At 42.1% G+C, this 20,356-nt stretch overlaps 1 protein-coding gene across 24 annotated transcripts in view; it reads right to left on the bottom strand.

The window, feature by feature from the left end:
• Window positions 1–16,176, bottom strand: part of LOC139381442 (EBF transcription factor 3a) — a 229,777-nt gene extending 213,601 nt beyond the window's left edge. For 21 of the 24 annotated variants that reach the window (XM_071124978.1, XM_071124959.1, XM_071124973.1 and 18 more), the window contains exons 1-6: window positions 15,436–16,167; window positions 14,996–15,152; window positions 14,569–14,632; window positions 14,037–14,092; window positions 11,608–11,681; window positions 9,261–9,329 (exon numbers count right to left, since the gene is read on the bottom strand). In XM_071124978.1, the coding sequence (XP_070981079.1) occupies window positions 9,261–9,329; window positions 11,608–11,681; window positions 14,037–14,092; window positions 14,569–14,632; window positions 14,996–15,152; window positions 15,436–15,575 (560 nt within the window). In that variant the 5' untranslated portion in view covers window positions 15,576–16,167. Of the gene's footprint in view, window positions 1–9,260; window positions 9,330–11,607; window positions 11,682–14,036; window positions 14,093–14,568; window positions 14,633–14,995; window positions 15,153–15,435 lie in introns of all 24 variants that reach the window. The other 3 variants (XM_071124975.1, XM_071124977.1, XM_071124976.1) reach the window with 2 other exon arrangements.
• Between the last annotated feature and the right edge of the window lie 4,180 nt (window positions 16,177–20,356).

Raw genomic sequence — 20,356 nt, 5'->3', positions numbered from 1 at the left:
TCTCTCCCTCCATCTCTCCCCCTTTCTCCCTCTCTCCTCCCTCCCCTTTCTCCCTCTCTCTCTCCCACCTTTCTCCCTCTCTCGTCCCCTATCTCTGCCTCTCCTTCTCCCCCTCCCTCCCTCCCCCTCTCTCCCTCCATCTCTCCCCCTTTCTCCCTCTATCTCTCCCCCCTTTCTCCTCCCCTCTCTCTGTCTCTCCCCCTCCCTCCCCTTTCTCCCTCTCTGTCTCCCACCTTTCTCCCTCTCTCATCCCCTCTCTCTGTCTCTCCCTCTCCCCTCCCTCCGCCTCTCTCCCTCTATCTCTCCCTCCTTTCTCCCTCTCTCATCCCCTCTCTCTGTCTCTCCCTCTCCCCCTCCCTCCATCCCCCTCTCTCCCTCTATCTCTCCTCCCTTTCTCCCTCTCTCCTCCTCTTTCTCTGTCTCTCCCTCTCCCCCTCCCTCCACCTCTCTCCCTCACTCCCAGAGGTTGCTGACTGGCTCATAGATACCCCTTTAGATGTTCTGACCTGTGTACTGTGTCTGTAGGAAACACAGCAGCTGTAGTGGGTGGATGTCAGGGTGCTGTAGTTCCTACTAGCCCTCTCATTAATCTGAACTATACTGGCTGTTTGATATCAACACTGCCTGGGTTGTTAGGGCCAGAGGTACATTAGAGTCCCCGGGAAGACACAGTCATTTTCACACTGGATACACAGTAACGGGAAATATACACTACTACTAGGAAAAAGTGACATTTCACTTAGGGCATACAGCTATAATGTATTATGACTTGTTATAAGCATGTATGAGACCTTATAGCGATTTATATATTCATTTATAGTATATTTCGTTCCTTTTTTGGGGGGGGTGGTTTTATGTAGGAGGAGGCGAGAATTAACCCTTAACACTCTGGTTTAATCACTGACCGTGCAGATGTCATGAAAACATGTCATTAAATGAACTTAAAGGCCTAATTAAATGATAAAATGACATGTTGGTTTCCTTACCATGTAAGCAGTCTGTGGACAAGGTGTAACAGCAATCTATGCTTTGGTTCAGCTTTCCCGACCACTGTTTCAAATGCTAACTATTTACAAGGCTAGCCAATGTGTCATTTTTTAAATTTTATTTGGGTGAACTATCACTTTAATAAATATACCTTCATCATCACTTAGCTTTCCCAGGTTGTATCCACACGCCACCCCCCCCCCCCCCCCCCCCTCTCTGTTTCATAGCTGATATGCCATTAAAATCAATTCAGAAATACTTCCTGACAGTCCATCCAGGACTCGACGTTCAGCGAAACAGAAAATGACATTAAGGAGGACAATGAATTGAATTGAGTTTAACGTCCCCCCTCTTTTTCACAGCAGATCCTAATTTACATGAGGCGTTTCACCACAAAAGAGCTGACCTTATAAAAGCTGCCGTTTGTACAGCAACTCTGCCTGAGTGTGGTTTTAATCACGCCTTAGCGAAGAAGCCATGAGAGGGGGGGGGGGGGGGAGAAAAACCTAAACAGCTCTTTAAAGTGTCTGTCTGCTTGCTTAAAAAAAAGGAGGAGGGAAATGAAAACACTGGGTCAATGTTGACTACTGTCCTAAGTGTTGTTTTCTCTCAATAAAAAAACCCCGAGCATGGACAGGAGTGTTATATATGGACTGTTAGCCGTTGACAAGGTGTGGTAACGATCACGACGATCCTCCCTAATCCTAATATGAATATAACGAATGTTAAAGCAAGGTCAGAAACGGACCCAAACGACGTGATATTAATAGTTGAACGAACGGGTGCAAGGAGAAGGAGCTCCCGTCTCGTTAAATGAGCTGTATGAATGAATGACATTAAAGTGTAGAGAATAACGGCACCCTATTCCCTACGTAGCGAACTACTTCTGACCAGGGCCCATAGGGGGGGGGATGTTTGGGACACTGACAATTGTGTGCACTAACACACACACGCGCGCACACACACACACACACACACACACACACACACACACACACACACACACACACACACACACACACAAACAAATAGTCAATGTCATGAATAATTCAATGAGTGAGCTGTCTGGAGAGGTCGGTCATCTTGACCTTTGTGACAGGAAGTGAAAGGAAGCTCTAGTAGCGAGGAAAAACCCACCAATCACCCTTCTGACACAACGCCATTATTAGATCCCCAAAACATAAGCTGACGCTGTAGAGCAGATGAACCCACTACAGCCAAGTTCTGGCTGATCAGAATACCCAGGATGTTGGTTTACTGAGGCTGTCCTGTGTTCTGACTGATCAGAATACCCAAGATGTTGGTTTACTGAGGCTGTCCTGTGTTCTGACTGATCAGAATACCCAGGATGTTGGTTTACTGAGGCTGTCCTGTGTTCTGACTGATCAGAATACCCAGGATGTTGGTTTACTGAGGCTGTCCTGTGTTCCGACTGATCAGAATACCCAGGATGTTGGTTTACTGAGGCTGTCCTGTGTTCTGACTGATCAGAATACCCAGGATGTTGGTTTACTGAGGCTGTCCTGTGTTCTGACTGATCAGAATACCCAGGATGTTGGTTTACTGAGGCTGTCCTGTGTTCTGACTGATCAGAATACCCAGGATGTTGGTTTACTGAGGCTGTCCTGTGTTCCGACTGATCAGAATACCCAGGATGTTGGTTTACTGAGGCTGTCCTGTAGACCTACAGACTAGAGTAGAACATTTAAATAATTACAACAAATATTTATCTTTAAGTCAATAACAAATAGCTATCATGTACAGAATAGGAGTAGTAGTGTCTGGGTTATTGTTGTACTATTTTAAAGATGCACCGGGCTCAAATGACGAAATTCTGCAACAGCTGTTAAATCGAACCAACTTTTCTATTTTTTTTCCCTCCACAAAACCTAAAGCTGTAACAAAAGTCCAACAGAAAATGGGATAAACAGATGTCTGGCTTGACTACAGGAAAAGGGGACGCATTTGGAATGATAAGTCTCCTAAACTCCAGTGAAAATGCCAGATCTGCCAGTTTGCCAGTTACTGTCCTGCATCATGCCAACTAGCAGTGTGACTGCCCTGCCGTGCCCTGCCATCTGGGGAAATGTTGCTGAGAGCGTTATCGATAATGGATCAGGAGACCGGACCGCTTAGCATACCCTAACAGTGTAAAACCCTTCCTCTCCCTCTCCCCGCCCCTCCCTCTCTCTCTCTCACACTCTCTCTCTGTCTCTCTCTCTCTCTCTCTCTGTCTCTCTCTCTCTCTCTCTCTCTCTCTCTATCTCTCTCTGTCTCTCTCTCTCTCTCTAGCCCCCCCCCCCTCTCTCTCTCTCTCTCTCTCTCTCTCTCTCATTGTCTGTCTCTCTCTCTCTCTCTCTCTCTAGCCCCCCCCCCCTCTCTCTCTCTCTCTCTCTGTCTCTCTCTCTCTCTCTCTCTCTCTCTCTCTCTGTCTCTCTCTCTCTCTCCCCCTCTCTCTCTCTGTCTCTCTCTGTCTCTCTCTCTGTCTCTCTCTCTGTCTCTCTTTGTCTCTCTGTCTCTCTCTCTCTGTCTCTCTCTCTGTCTCTCTCTGTCTCTTTCTCTCTGTCTCTCTCTCTCTCTCTCTCTCTCTCTCTTTATAAAACTCTGCAGTTAGATGTTTTGATTGTAACGTAATCAGACTTCCCTAGTCAGCCTCAACATTCTTCCCTTTCAGTTTCACCCAGATGGACACTCTGTCCATGTACATGCAAAACCCACATTTCCATAGAAACCATTCGACACAGAACATAAGACACATCAATAACAATAAAACCTGATAGCCAATTAAAATAAATTAAAATAAAATATAAATGCTTCATACACATGTTTAAATGTCCACAGCTACAGAACCCAAACATACAGAGACAACAGCATAACGGATGGATGTTCTCTCTTCTCCTCATCTCTTGTGGTCTTAATATACAGTACATTAGCTCTGCAGTCACCGATGACTAGCGTTGCACTGATTTCTGTCTGGGTGGATGTACACAGGGCTATAGGATAAAACCACGGGCTCATGGAAGTTCGTCTACAGACAATAGCAGAGCCTAATAACATCCATCTGCTTTAGTGATTCCACAGGACGGATTGACTCCCTCCTCTGTGAAACCCACACCCCAGACCCATTCACACACATCACAATGAAAATGTGAAGCTTTTTTTAAATCCGCTTGTTTCAACTTCCACTACGATATCCTCTTTTTATTTTTTGCTTCTCTTGTCTCTGTCTCTCTCTCTATCCAGCTCCCTCCCTCCCTCTCTCCTTCTCTCTATCTAGCTCCCTCCCTCCCTCCCTCTCTCCTTCTCTCTATCCAGCTCCCTCCCTCCCTCCCTCCCTCCCTCCCTCCCTCCCTCCCTCCCTCCCTCTCTCAATCTAGCTCCCTCCCTCCCTCCCTCCCTCTCTCCCTCTCTCTATCTATCTAGCTCCCTCCCTCCTCCCTCCTCTCTCTCTCTCTCTATCTAGCTCCCTCCCTCTCTCCCTATCTCTATCTAGCTCCCTCCCTCTCTCCCTCTCTCTATCTAGCTCCCTCCCTCCCTCTCTCTATCTAGCTCCCTCCCTCTCTCCCTCTCTCTATCTAGCTCCCTCCCTCTCTCCCTCTCTCTATCTAGCTCCCTCCCTCTCTCCCTCTCTCTATCTAGCTCCCCCCTCCCTCTCTCCCTCTCTCTATCTAGCTCCCACCCTCCTCCCTCTGTCTATCCAGCTAACTCCCTCTCTCCCTCCTCCCTCTCTCTATCCAGCTCCCTCCCTCTCTCCCTCCTCCCTCTCTCTATCTAGCTCCCTCCCTCCCTCCTCCCTCTCTCTATCTAGCTCCCTCCCTCCCCCCTCTCTCTCTCTATCTAGCTCCCTCCCTCCCCCCTCTCTCTCTCTCTATCTAGCTCCCTCCCTCCCCCCTCTCTCTCTCTCTATCTAGCTCCCTCTCTCCCTCCCTCCTCCCTCTATCTAGCTCCCTCCCTCCCTCCTCCCTCTCTCTATCTAGCTCCCTCCCTCCCCCCCACTCTCTCTCTATCTAGCTCCCTCCCCCCCTCTCTCTCTCTCTATCTAGCTCCCTCCCTCCCCCCCACTCTCTCTCTATCTAGCTCCCTCCCCCCCTCTCTCTCTCTCTCTCTATCTAGCCCCCCCACTCTCTCTCTATCTAGCTCCCTCCCTCCCCCCCACTCTCTCTCTATCTAGCTCCCTCCCCCCTCTCTCTCTCTCTCTATCTAGCCCCCCCCACTCTCTCTCTATCTAGCTCCCTCCCTCCCCCCCTCTCTCTCTCCCTCTCTCTATCTAGCCCCCCCCCCCCCCCCCCACTCTCTCTCTATCTAGCTCCCTCTCTCTATCTAGCTCCCTCTCTCTATCTAGCCCCCTCTCTCTCTCTCTCTCTCTGTCATGGGATTCCATCCACTCTCCGCCCCTCTCCCCCCTCCCCCCTCCCCCTTCCTTCTCTGTCCAATGTTCCTATTGGACTTCTGTTACACTCACATTGTTGGGTGAGATTGAAGCACAAAGTGCAGAGACACTGGATCCCTTTTTAACTGTGTTTTAGTCACAATACAAAGTCAAGCAATTGTATGGGAAGAGCAGCTAGCGCTCATTATGTCAGAGACGCCCTGTTTTAAAGTGCTCACCTGACTTTGAAGCCCCGAAGAATACACAATATCACCGGGCACGACAAGTGAAGAAGACCTTGTGTTTCCTCTGCCTTCCCAGGGAGCATTGCAGGCAAGGGAGAGGGCACAGGGAGGGGAACGGCTAGGCTACACGTTTCCACTGAGAGGGTACAGGGAGGGGAATGGCTAGGCTACACGTTTCCTCTGAGAGGGCACAGGGAGCGGAACGGCTAGGCTACACGTTTCCTCTGCCTTCCCAGGGAGCATTGCAGGCAAGGGAGAGGGTACAGGGAGGGGAAAGGCTAGGCTACACGTTTCCTCTGAGAGGGTACAGGGAGGGGAACGGCTAGGCTACACGTTTCCTCTGAGAGGGTACAGGGAGGGGAACGGCTAGGCTACACGTTTCCTCTGAGAGGGTACAGGGAGGGGAACGGCTAGGCTACACGTTTCCTCTGAGAGGGTACAGGGAGGGGAACGGTTAGGCTACACGGTTCCACTGCTTCACACCATAACAAACCGGCTCGCTGTGAGACATACAGAGCACTGGCTCGAGGTTATGTGAGACACAGCGTTTTCTTCTCTCTTTTTTTTTTTACCTATGATTGAATTACGTCTCAGATCTCATCTGTTGTGTCGCAGTTCTATGGACTATTTGGACTGTCAGTCTGCAACGTCTTCCCTTCTCTCTCAGTCAGCGCCACAAAATTCACCATAGTTAAACAATACTAATAAAATACTAATACAATACTAATACAATACTAAGAAAATACTAAGAAAATAATAATACAATAATAATAAAATACTAATAAAATACTCATAAAATACTAATAAAATACTAATAAAATACTAATAAAATAATCATAAAATATTAATAAAATTATAATAAAATAATAATAAAATAATAATAAAATAATAATAAAATTAAGCAACAACATTGCAGAGTGATAACAGTGCTAAGCACAGAAATAGTCAAATCTACCTTGTTAACAGGTTATTACTAATACTGGACAGATGACATCACACACACCCACACACACACACACACACACACACACACACACACACACACCCTCATGGACATATCACATCACACACGCTGTCATTCCACTGTCAAATAATGAAGTCCATTTCTCAACCATTAGGAGGGGATATAGAAACACGTGGAAACACGTGTATAGATGTGTACAACTGAAGTAGGTCTGAAAAGCATAATTTTACCTCTACCTATTACCACAAAACCAATAGGAGGTGATATAGAAACACGCGTATAGATGTGTACAACTGAAGGTCTGAAAAGCATAATTTTACCTCTACCTATTACCACAAAACCAATAGGAGGTGATATAGAAACACGCGTATAGATGTGTACAACTGAAGTAGGTCTGAAAAGCATAATTTTACCTCTACCTATTACCACAAAACAACATTCTGTTAATAAAAATGATATATGTTTCTAAGTAACAACAAAATAACCTAAATACAATATAGAGTCATAATACACACGTTCACAGTATACATATACATATATACATATACATATACAGTATACATATACATATATACATATACATATACATATACAGTATACATATACATATATACATATACATATACAGTATACATATACATATATACATATACATATACAGTATACATATACATATATACATATACATATACAGTATACATATACATATATACATATACATATACATATATACATATACATATACAGTATACATATACATATATACATATACATATACAGTATACATATACATATATACATATACAGTATACATATACATATACAGTATACATATACATATACAGTATACATATACATATACATATACAGTATACATATACATATACAGTATACATATACATATATACATATACATATACATATATACATATACATATACAGTATACATATACATATATACATATACAGTATACATATACATATACAGTATACATATACATATATACATATACATATACAGTATACATATACATATATACATATACATATACAGTATACATATACATATATACATATACAGTATACATATACATATACAGTATACATATACATATATACATATACATATACAGTATACATATACATATATACATATACAGTATACATATACATATACAGTATACATATACATATATACATATACATATACAGTATACATATACATATACATATATACATATACAGTATACATATACATATATACATATACATATACAGTATACATATATACATATATACATATACAGTATACATATACATATACATATACAGTATACATATACATATATACATATACATATACATATACATATATACATATACATATACAGTATACATATACATATATACATATACATATACATATACATATACAGTCATAATACAATGTGTGTAATAGTGGTAAATGAACGCATAAATACCCAGAATGCAATCATACACGTGATTGTGAATACATGTAAACATGCATACATTCTGCCAGAGCTGCTCCGGTCCAGAATGTGAGTCGTCTGTGAGCTCTGTGTTCCACTGGTTGACACATAGACTCTGTCGCTGAGTGACTGAGTGAAAGGCAGCAACTGGCCGTCCATATTTGATTACTAATAAAGAGAGATGTTCCCTGTGTCAGATACCAAATACTCTCCGCTAAGCAAACAGATATTCTAACAACTCAAACATTGGCATTGCTATCCACTGGTGGCCCATAATTCACCCGGGGTTTTAACTCGTCGTCTTTCCCTCTCCTGGTTTCTCCATATTTCACCCGGGGTTTTAACTCATCGTCTTTCCCTCTCCTGGACAGTGGGCCGCATTTAGGAAGGCAGCCAAGCACTCAGATTCACATAGAAATACAGTATAGTGGAATAAATGACAGAGTACTGAATAAAAAACACTTGTTCGTAAATTAGGAGGTGGCCACTCAATGATACAAGTCTGAATGTAAAGCCAAGCGCACTCCAAGCGTTAACAACGGACTCCCGCAGAAAAGCAGGGCAGAGCACAGATAGAGGAAAGGCCGAGGAAACTGTTTCCCCTGACAACTCGCTAGCAATTACCCAATAACCCCACAGAGACCTCCGGGTTTCCAAGTCAACCCACCTGTGCAACAACGCAGGAGAACAACAAACACAGAGACAGTACAATGCTGCGAGACAGAGAGACAGAAGTTGGGCACCACAGAATCCCCAAGAATGACTACAACAATAGTCCCAGAATGACTACAACAACCATGACCATCGCACTCCGCACATACACACAGCACATACACACAGCACATACACACAGCACATACACTCCGCACATACACACAGCACATACACTCCGCACATACACACAGCACATACACACAGCACATACACTCCGCACATACACACAGAACATACACACAGCACATACACACAGCACATACACACAGCACATGCACACAGCACATACACACAGCACATACACACAGCACATACACACAGCACATACACACAGCACATGCACACAGCACATACACACAGCACATACACACAGCACATACACACAGCACATACACACAGCACATACACACAGCACATACACACAGCACACGCCACACGACTAAACCAGAATAGAGAAAAGATCTGTACCGAACAGCGGGTCTGTTTCTTACCTGTCGATGATAACGGGGTCTGAAGGAGTCTCGTTCCTGTTGCCACAACTCTTCTTATCACAACACCGACTACAGAGAGGAGGAAATGAAGATGTGATCAAGTCAGGTTCACACAGGCAGACCAATTCTAATCTTTTGACCCTTTTTTTTTTTATAGGCAAAAGATCCAGATTGGTTATAAAAGAAAGATATCAGATTTGGGCTGCGTGTGTAAACTGCAGCTTAAAGAGATTCACACAGTGTGGATCTTCGCATGTTTAATTTTTACTTCCTAACATTTTATTTTAATTCTTTAATTCTATATTTATCTAAGCGTGACAGTGTTTAGATAATGATTGTTGCTGAGCTGTGCCTGTATGCCTGGCGCTATCTGTCTGTCTGTCTGTTGATTGGTAGGGAACCTAGTCAGTCTCGCCACGCCGGGCAAACGGGTAAACATCTCCTCCATCTGTGTCCCAAATGGCACCCTATTCCCATAGACCTCTGGTCAAATGTAGTGCACTAACGTAGGGAATAGGGTGCCCATTTGGGACGTAGCCCTTAGCATTGCCCCTGTGTCCCAAATGGCGCCATATTCACATAGACCTCTGGTCAAATGTAGTGCACTACGTAGGGAATAGGGTGCGATTTGGGACGTAGCCCTTAGCATTGCCGAGCACGGCTGTTGCACGTTTGCTAGTCTCAGGGAGACAACATGTTTGTGGTGTTGTGTCTCTAGCACTGAACTGAGAACAGAAGACGCCAGGAGGCTGGGGAATCGTCTTTCCACAGCTTCAGCTTTTTTTTGTTTCCCTCTAATTGTCAAGCTGTTAATTCTGGAGAGGATGCAGACGGCCATCTTCAAAACCAGCCTTTCTGTGATAGGCCAGAGATTCATTAGAACGCTCAGAAGCCGTGCAGCCCCTGCATCAATCGTTCACTGAAGTAGCATTGTCTCGGTTTAGCCGCTGGTGCTGGTTATGGTGCTGGGGTCTAGCCATAGCTACCGATGGGGATAGGACCGGACCCAAAGCATTGTCTCGGTTTAGCCGCTGGTGCTGGTTATGGTGCTGGGGTCTAGCCATAGCTACCGATGGGGATAGGACCGGACCCAAAGCATTGTCTCGGTTTAGCCGCTGGTGCTGGTTATGGTGCTGGGGTCTAGCCATAGCTACCGATGGAGATAGGACCGGACCCAAAGCATTGTCTCGGTTTAGCCGCTGGTGCTGGTTATGGTGCTGGGGTCTAGCCATAGCTACCGATGGGGATAGGACCGGACCCAAAGCATTGTCTCGGTTTAGCCGCTGGTGCTGGTTATGGTGCTGGGGTCTAGCCATAGCTACCGATGGAGATAGGACCGGACCCAATACTGTGTGGTACAGTTTTATTCATGTTGAAATTATACCAAAAAATGTTTTTATTTTATTTTTTAAAGCCTAGTTGTGTGTTGGTTACATGTCCAGACGAGCTCAGTGAACACCATATGGTGTGAGGAGAGTGTGAAGCTCTTTAAAGCTGCTACTGAAAGTTAAAGAGAATAAACTACGTCTAACAGTCCTCCACTTCTAGAGCTCCAAAACCCGCATCTGTGTTTTCAACCGGAAACGGCCTTTAATATACAAGCAGTGTGTGTACACACACACACACACACACACACACCTCTGATACATTCATTGATATGCAAACCGTTATCTAAAGGGAAAACATAGCTTTTTTTTGTACGTTATGGCGTGGTGATGAGGTGTAGTTCGACCCTCTTGGAGCAGGATGACGCCTGCTGTGTGGGCTACTGTGTGGGTCAGCTCGTGACAAACAGGGATTCAACCCAACTTCATAAGAGCAGTGACTTTATGTAATGCAGGGGGTGCGGGGGGGGGGGGGGGGGCAAGATTATCAAAGCTCCATTTCTGTTTTTTTTTATTCCGCGAGTCAAACGGAACGCCCGTTGACAGAACACAGGAATGTGCCGTCATCTGTTCTCTGTGTTGTGTCTGTTGTCAGTTGACCAATCAAACCCCAGCTATAGTAGGCCAAATCGATACAGGGATTCTGGCCTGTAATTCCTAACGGTCATTGAATGCAACCTCCCTAGTTATAATATTCTATTTCGCATAATATTATGTCTGAGAATAGGCAGCCTATGTAAAATTGTCTATGATTCTGCCGATATGGACCGAGGTGTTTTCATTGCAACAAGAGATTGAGGTTGATGCGTTAATACATCTACTAAAGGAGTATCCTCAAACCCCCCCAACTCAGCATTTTAATACCAAAGCAAAGAAATATATAACAAATATTTTTTTTTTTAAAACAAGCATATATTTAAAGGACGTTGAAATGTAGCTAATCACCGTGACAAGCTCTTTACCTGCACATGATTTCGTGTGTGAGAAGCACTCGGCACATCTCTGGGTTTTTGTCTTGACCTTCATAGATAATAGCCTTGGAATCAAAGAGAGAAATACATCAGAAGCAGACGTTTAGAATATCGAACTGGATAACACGTTGCACATTTGCCGATCTCTGTGGGCTATAGGATGTAAACCTTAACCTACACCACAATAACATTCAATTCATAAATGGATAAATTCATTATATAATTGATTATTAATTCATAAAGTATATAGGCCTACTAATATTGACATATAGGTCTACATACAGCAATTGTATAGTTTATGTTTTATAGGTTAAATTGTAAATTGAAAATAAAAATTAATTTCTCGTAGATAATTTCCAAACAATTAATTTATTTACAAAATATAAATGTATATATATTGTCATGTAAATAAATAGCCTAAATTATTTGCTAGACCACAACAACAAAAAAATGTCAAATAGGTTAATATGTGTATATGTTGTTTATATGTTTTTTATTCATTTATCCCAGGATAATACCAACACCACGTTGGTTATGCTGCAGATGGGCGATGTAAATAATACCCATTTCCGTATACATCAGCGCCATTCTAATCTACAGATATTTCGGGGGGAAAGAGCTAATGGGCAATCTGTTGTTTATTTTGAGCCGCTAACAATGATTTTTCTCGGATACAAAAAAAAAGCGTTGTCGGGGGGGTTCGGTTGAGTAATTTTTGAGCATTGGCTTTAACAGATGGCGTGGAGCTGTAGGTGCGCTCGGCCTCAGTTCTTTTTTGCTCTCTGTCTGTCTCTCTCCCTCCCCTCGTTCTGCCCCGGGTCTGTGATTGCACGGCTACAGCCCGACAACAGCAGCCTGCCTATCCCGCGCGCACCGCCGTTACATCTTGGATGAATGTAAAACCAAAGAAGCGGGGCTTTTAATCAAAGATAAACTCTTTATAATTAGCAATTAAGTAAAACGCATGACACACTATAGGGCCTTATCACAATTGATTTAACAATGAACAACAACGTTGCCATAGCAAGAGGGGACACAAGCGGCTGAATAAAAAACACATCACTACATAAGATATTTCACAGCAAAATGAGATAGGGCTTTTAATATTGTTTTTGGTGCTTCTGGTAGTAGTTGAAAACACATCGGAACCAGCTCTGTTCCATTGGAGGTGAGAGGGGTGCCACGTAGCCTAGCTACAACATCTATATATGAGGGATTTTGGGGGAGTATTGCAGTTATCATCATGTGATTTATTTCCCGTGTCTCGGCTGAAGAAACAGAAATCCATAAACTGCCGGTTCAGCGTCATTGACTCTCTGATCATAGACAGACCTATATAGGCTACAGTCAACGAGGAGCGGGGCGAATCTAACGTGTTGCCTATATTTCCTATATAATAATAAGAGGTGACAAATTATGAATAAAAAAAACTGGTCATAATAATGCTGTTTAACCCTAGACACTGAAGCTATAGGCTATTCAGTGAACTTGGCGGAGGGCACTTAACAATAAGCCCATACTAGCCGAGAAGTGATTTCCGAAAACATTCAGGTTGAGGAAACGCGCCACATTGTCCACTCAAGTGGCCTCTCATACTAAAAAGGGGCTCTTGTTATTGAACCGAGACTTTCTTTTTTTTAGCAATAATAGTGTCGTCTGTTTGTCACAATAAATAATTATTTGAACATTTCTGAACTGATGGACTGTCAACTCACAATTATACTACATAGCAGATAAGACCTATGTTTGTTGATGGCTACGACATCCCATCTATTAGCACATAAAACAAATTAGTGGTTAATTGACTAAAAATGCGCTCACGAGCCAATACACAAAGCACGGTAGTAGACCTACAAAACCAATTCATTTCAGGAACCGTAATATCAGCTAAATATTTTATAGCATTCTCCCCCCCCCAAAAAAAATATATAATATCTCATGTCAAAGTATAATCGCGATTTTAAAAAGAGAAATTAAATAGACCCCATTAAACACTTTTGCTGCGAATTAAATAAACATTAAGGGGAATCGTGCACGGGTATACGGGAGACCCCTGGAGCTCACAACCCGAATTAAAGAGAGGCCACTAAAGGTTATTATTGTAATTAACTATATATCGGATATCTACAACTGTGCATCTCTATAGCCAAGTCACAAAAGTTGTATAAAATAAAAAATAATAACAACAATTACAATCGCTCCAACCCGAGAGCGAGCTGATTTATAGTGAAATATAAACGATAAAAAAAACACAACCACACATGGCCTAATAACTTACAGGCTCATAATTGAAGCATATATCTTCTGTAATAGGGTCAATTTGAAAACCACGCACGTTTCCACAACACACGTTATATTTCAAGCACCATACGCATACAATTTGGCATTGCAGATACGTATATTAAAATACAAAATCTTACCTGTTTTGTCATGGAATCGATTAATCGTACGAAAAGATCCTGTTCTGTTCTGACACCTGTGAATAAAGTATATATATTTTATATCTTGTCATTTACACTGACAAGTATCTTGTTATTTACACTGTGATTTTGCTTCCACATTATATTTTAGAAAATATATGTCTTACAATTTTTACGGACATAAAATAAATATAATTAAAACACGGTTTGTTTGTTTTTAATAAACATGTGTTATCTCAATACATGTTCATGATCATCATCTGGTTCCCGTCAGGTTAAAACGTGGATTCATATCTGATTGTCCACGCATCGCTAACTGAGCGTGGATTAACCATGGACGATGCTAGCTGACACCGACCGACACTGTAGGCAATTTACCACTTTAAAAATGTAACCCAATATCAGACTAACAACCACCATACAACGTTATCTGGCGGAATCAATGTCCAAGCACGCATCCCTGATTTGTACTGATTCACTTCATAATAACCAGACACGGTTTATTTCCTTCATCAGTAGCTATACCACTTACCGTTGCTGTACAGTAACTGTAGTTTGTAGTGTATCCCATTGTTAGTTTTTTCACTGTTTGGTTCCTGAAAATAATGAGCATTGAATCAGTGTTCACATACATTTACTGTGTTTAGTTGATATTTGTCTTGATATGTGGTAATTATGAGCTCACAAAATAGGCTATTGTGAAGGGGTCAAGTGTGTGTGTGGGGGGGGGGGGGGGGTATCTATCTATGTAGTGTAAAAAAAAATAAAAACTACATGTATAAAATAATTTTGCGACATTCGAAGTCATTTAGAAAATCCACATAACTGCACGTGTCTCCTCCACCGCCTATGACGTGTTTCTGCCTTTACCACCAAATGATGAACTGTGTAGGTGAAAATAAAATTTAAAAATAAAAAATGAATAAAATGGGACGATATTCCAAAGAAATGGCGCTTACTTTGTCCTTCTCCACAAAGTCCACATAAGCTGTCCGTTCGATCTCCACCGGCTGTCCTTGTCTGTCATACAGCGCAAGAACGAAGTGGAAAAAGTTGGATTTTCTGAGGTTGGACGGTGGTTGCTTCTCGTAGTGTGCCCGAGCCAAACCCACACCGCTGCGGGGAGAAGAGAGAAGAGCACCTCGGTTAGATGGGAGAGAGATACACTGCAGATGGAGCTAGCATCAGATGAAAACATTGGGAGATGGTGTGAAAGGCACGTTTTTAGAGACAAGAGATTTCTTGATTTGTCACTTTAACAGTAATATGATGTAATGAGCGTTGGAGAACGCGCTGAAGAGAAGAGTCGCATAGGGAGATTGTAATTGATACATGGCAATGTGGGGATTTAGGGGCAATCTGAGAAATGCATAAAAAATTGGATGTTTGGCAAACGTACCTTTGGGCGGCTGTGTTCGCATCCACTACCCCAGATGTGTGCATCCACGAGCGGACCGAGTTCATCCCGCTGCCCAGCGGTTCCTCTTTCATAGTCGTCCCCCCTCTAGGTAAGCCTATATTTTCCTGAATTCCAAACATTAAAACAGTTTCGTACAAACCCGCTCCAGCCAAATGAGAATAATAGGAAGGTAGTTGTTGAAGAGCAATCTTTCCTTCTTGGTGGTTGACAAATAACAGTCAAATAAGTTTGTTGTAGTTAAAACGTGTAGAAGGAAATAAAAGTCCCAGTTGAATTCACAAGTCCTGTCTCCTTGAGCCCGTCCTGTGTTGGCACGACATGAACAATTCACCGAGTGGGTTACTGTAGTCTATCTCGGTAGCTGGTTGGGACGTGATCCTAGTCGTTGAAGAAGTCGTTCAAATAGCAGGATATGGTTGTAGTTGCTTCTGTTTTATTCTATTTTTTATTCGAAATGCGTTTGAAGAAAACTTTTTTTGTTTTTGGTGATGGCTCCTCAAGCTGGAGTCATCATTACAACAAGCATTTACAACAACAACAAAAAAGCTTCAGTTGAATCGACCACTTCTGGCAATGCGCTCCAGCTCCAGAAGACAAAATAAACGAAATGATTACTATGGAGGTGTTCCTGGACACAGGAGAGGTTGATGAGAGGCCTTTAGCGTCTTGCAGAATGGGATGGAAGCATACAAAACTCAACCCTCTATCCCCGAGGAGTGGAACCTTTCCCGGGAGCCAAAACTCTAAACCCACGGGATGCGCGCTGTCAGAATATGACGCGCTGGTGGGCGGAGCTTCAACCATATATGGAACAGTGACACGTCCTGTCCCTGAACGAGCTTCATTCTGGAGAGTCCTACATTTCAATAGCTGCCTGGCTGAAACCCGAGAGCTCCAGCAAGGCAAGCTCCACTTTTTCCTCCATCAAATGTAGAGATTTCCCCCTTCAATTTCACATCTTGTGACGTTAATATTCACTAAACATGAAATCCTAAAGGACAAGAGTGTAGCCGATACAACATATTATAGGGAAGGGAGCGGAATTGTCACTAAATACTTTACCCAGGTAGGCTGCTATGTGATGTTCTCAGCGTTGAATGAGTCAATATCGACTAAAAGTCTGAGGGAAGAGCATAACATGTCTATAGGAGAATAAAGGAAGAGCTTTCCAATCCATTTGGTCAAAACTAGATACAATGTCAATGGGATATATTTCACTCTTACTATTTGTTAAGGCTTTTACAAATCTAAATTGGCATGTTTCATAGAGGAGGTCGCCAGCGCATATATAGTCAAAGTTAATCAATGCTATTTTAATGCAGCCATGTTTCAAGTGATGGAATATAACGCGTCTCTCAAGGCGAACTAAAGTAACTCTGCTGCTAACAGCAGCCGAGGTATTACTATCTTTATAAAGGGAAATGCGTCAGATGTCTGTATCCCAGGCTACTACCATTTGCATTGTAAGAACTCGTATCGATTCAATGTGCAATACCTCATGTCTGTCATGAAGTTTATTAAACAGCCGGGCATCGTTGCAATGTGTTAGCCTAATGCAATGCGCAGGTTGTATGTGTGCTATAGATGAATGTTCAATACGATAGTTGATTTAGTTTAATGTGGGTGTACATCATTCTATTCAGTGAACGGACTCGGGGGATGCGCGGTGTCCAACCTCTCTCTTCTGAAGAACAGACCTGTATTTTAGTATAATAAAGAAACCCTTTTAAATAGCACAATAATATGACGGGAAGGTATTTCTCCTTCAGGGCAAAGCTTTCTTGTTGCCAATTTGCAGACCTTTTTTTTAAAGCTATATTTTTACATTGTAATTAATCGGCCAAAAAAAAAAGTGAAGTCCGATTTGGGTTATCAGGGGACCCCACAGCCCCGTGCACTAAAGGGGTGGGATGGGTGTACGTGGAAAGGAAGAGAGATGTGTTTTAGACAGCATTTTGCTGGGGTTGGGGGTTAATGACTATTGCCAAAGATAAGTGAATTATCAAAGCGGCTGTTGTTCTTGCGTCGTCTCTAAATCCATTCCTTTCCCGGCCCTGCACGTCCTAATTAAATACGTAAGTATACTAAAACAGCATTTTATTACTATTTTAGGATAATATCGTTAAGCTATTCTATTTCTAGACAATTTACAATTTATTAATTTACAATTTATTGTGTCAACCCGGAAAATATTGTACTAAGTGTTAATTTTAATGGGTTCATATGCAAATTGCCTATAAATTATTATTTGCTCGATAAATTGATGTGACGTAGAACAATGTTACCAATGCCGCGTTTGCGGCGTTGCAAGTAAAATGTTATAACGTTGAAATAGAGCGCACTTGACTTTTTTCGTTTTTTTCCCTCTAAATATGTTCTTTCAATTAGTCATAAATTAAGTTACTTGCCAACATTTTTTTTATTTTTTATCTCAGTATAATTCTGTCTTGGAAACTGCATATTGCACCAAGTAGCCTAATGATATGTTTAATGCCGATTATACACCAAAGGGCCTGAAATCTGATGACCAAAGTAGGGTTTTTAGGACAGATCCTGTTCAAACGGATACTGTTGACGGGAGAGAAAGAGGTTCTCGGACAGTTCGACAACCCCATCACGTAGGTAACGACCCCGTCATAAAAAAGTAGTTTTAAACCTTATTTGACAACAAATGCAGCTGCTCCTCTATTTTGGACGATATTAGGCGAAAATGAATGCAAATCTGTGTTGGGAGCCATCTGGACAGGAATAGGGAATCAGCTGCTGCCACAACAGGCGCTGAGCCTGAATCTATTTCAGCTCATTTTCTAGGATCATCTGGTCGCGTGCTAAATGCTCTCTTTCATTTCAACCAAGTTTTAACTTTGCCTTCCTCTCTAACTGCTTCCGTCAGACAGACGGAAATTAATCAAGGTGCTTAGGACGGAAAGGAAAAAAACGGGACGTTGATGGACATATAAGTGCATATTTTAATTTATGATCATGTCTCAATTTGACATATGAGTGCTTCTCGCACGTGCTTATTCTGTGGTGGTGTTTAAACATCAGCGACACACGCAGCGACATCTCAACAAGTCATGATGTTGATGCACGGATAGATTATTCTTTAGCAATAAAAAGTCATAACAAAGCAATAGCATAATAAGTCAAGATAAATTATAATAATAATGATACTAATAATAATGATAATAATAATAACAACAACGATATTAATAATATTAATAACAATACGTCTATTATATTCTAATATCAAGTCACTAAAAAGCTTGTGTATATTTTGCATTCAACATTAACTGCGCGTGTAGCCCATTCTGCTCTAATCATAACGACCATGTGTGCGGATTTAGTTGTAGAAGATCGCTAATGTTATATCTCATTTGGAGAAGTGTGCTAATGGTGAACGCCAGACAACAAAAATCAAAACCACAATGTTAGTCATGCAGGAGGAGTGTTGGTTTGAATAAGATTTGCTTGGTGTTGCCAAGACCTCCGGAAGAAAACGACCCTCCTCCTTATTGTGTGTGAAGTGTTCCTTTTGTGTGAATTTACGGGGTGAGGCTTCAATGATCCCCCACAAATTTGCATTTAAATAGCGACATCAACCGATTCGCGTGCCACACACCAATGGGTCTCCCAGATGTCAAGGCAAAGTCGGTGAGATGGCCATAGCCCAGCTGTCCTCTCCTCTCCTCCAGTCGCAACATCATACCAAAGCACAGGGAGAGAAAGACTAAATATACCAAGGTTTTCCTGTTTTCATCTCCGATCGCTAAAGCAGCGTGTCGTGTTACTGACTGTACAGTGGGCTATATAGCCCGATGCTGTGGCAGCAGAAAAAATGAACAAGACTTCACTGAGTGAAGGAACATAGATAGAAGAAAAAATATCCAACAAGACGCGATTATATTATTGTTTTAAACAGGACATGGTTTCATTACTTTGCTAGATAGTCCACATATTCCTTAATGCCAGGCTGGGATGCGAAAGCTCACAATAAGTAGCGGACAGAGAGTTTTATTGGCATGACATGGACACGAAATAAAATAACAGACTAATTGACAATGCAAAAAAATATTGAACACAGGACTCTCTCAAACTGAGACATTAGTTAGCGTAATATTTTATCCCATAAATGTCAATTTCTCTGCAGCCTAAATATGCAAGTCAGCATGTGGTTGATGGCACGGTGGGCAATATAGGGGTCCTGCTTTCACGGTTAAAGCACAAATTGAACTTGAACGCTTTGTGTGGCTTTTAGAAACGTGGTTTAACATAAAGGTCACTTATTTTAGATTAAGTTGAATCGTCCACATATAAAATATTTTCAGATATAGTTGAAAGAAGTCCTCTTTCACTTCAGACAAATATCGACATTCAGCACTTTCCAATATTTGACTTTTACCGCTTCCTCTCTCTCGCTCTCTCTAGTGTGTGTGTTTGTGTGTGTGTTCGTAGTAGGCCGACTGGACCATCATCAACCAAATGTCAGAGCTGAGTGACTGCGCATCAAAAACACTCAACTGCACCTATGACAGTTTTTCAGTTGCATAGATTATTATTCCCCGCCCTAATCATCACATAATAAATTACACAATTAACTGTTAGATAGCACACGAAGTTAAACTATATAGGCAAGTCACTGACAACGTGCATGTCAGATGGAATCTTATTTTAGAACGAAAAAAATAATATTTCTTACTCATAAAATGTTCTTAATATTTATGCCAAAACAACATGCTTCTAATTTGTTTCAATAACCGTAAATATGCCGCTCATAAGTCAACTCTTAAACAAAGGATCGTCTCTGCTTAATAAGCGCTGCGTCTCTTTCCCCGTGGCTTGTTTCAAATTCAATGTTGTTAATGATTACGGGAAATCAAACATGAGTATTGGCAAAATC

Source organism: Oncorhynchus clarkii, chromosome 23, assembly GCF_045791955.1.
Source record: "Oncorhynchus clarkii lewisi isolate Uvic-CL-2024 chromosome 23, UVic_Ocla_1.0, whole genome shotgun sequence".
Classification (NCBI taxonomy): Eukaryota; Metazoa; Chordata; class Actinopteri; order Salmoniformes; family Salmonidae; genus Oncorhynchus; species Oncorhynchus clarkii.
Note: the sequence above shows the minus strand (reverse complement) of the source record. Positions and strands in the feature narration are given on the sequence as shown.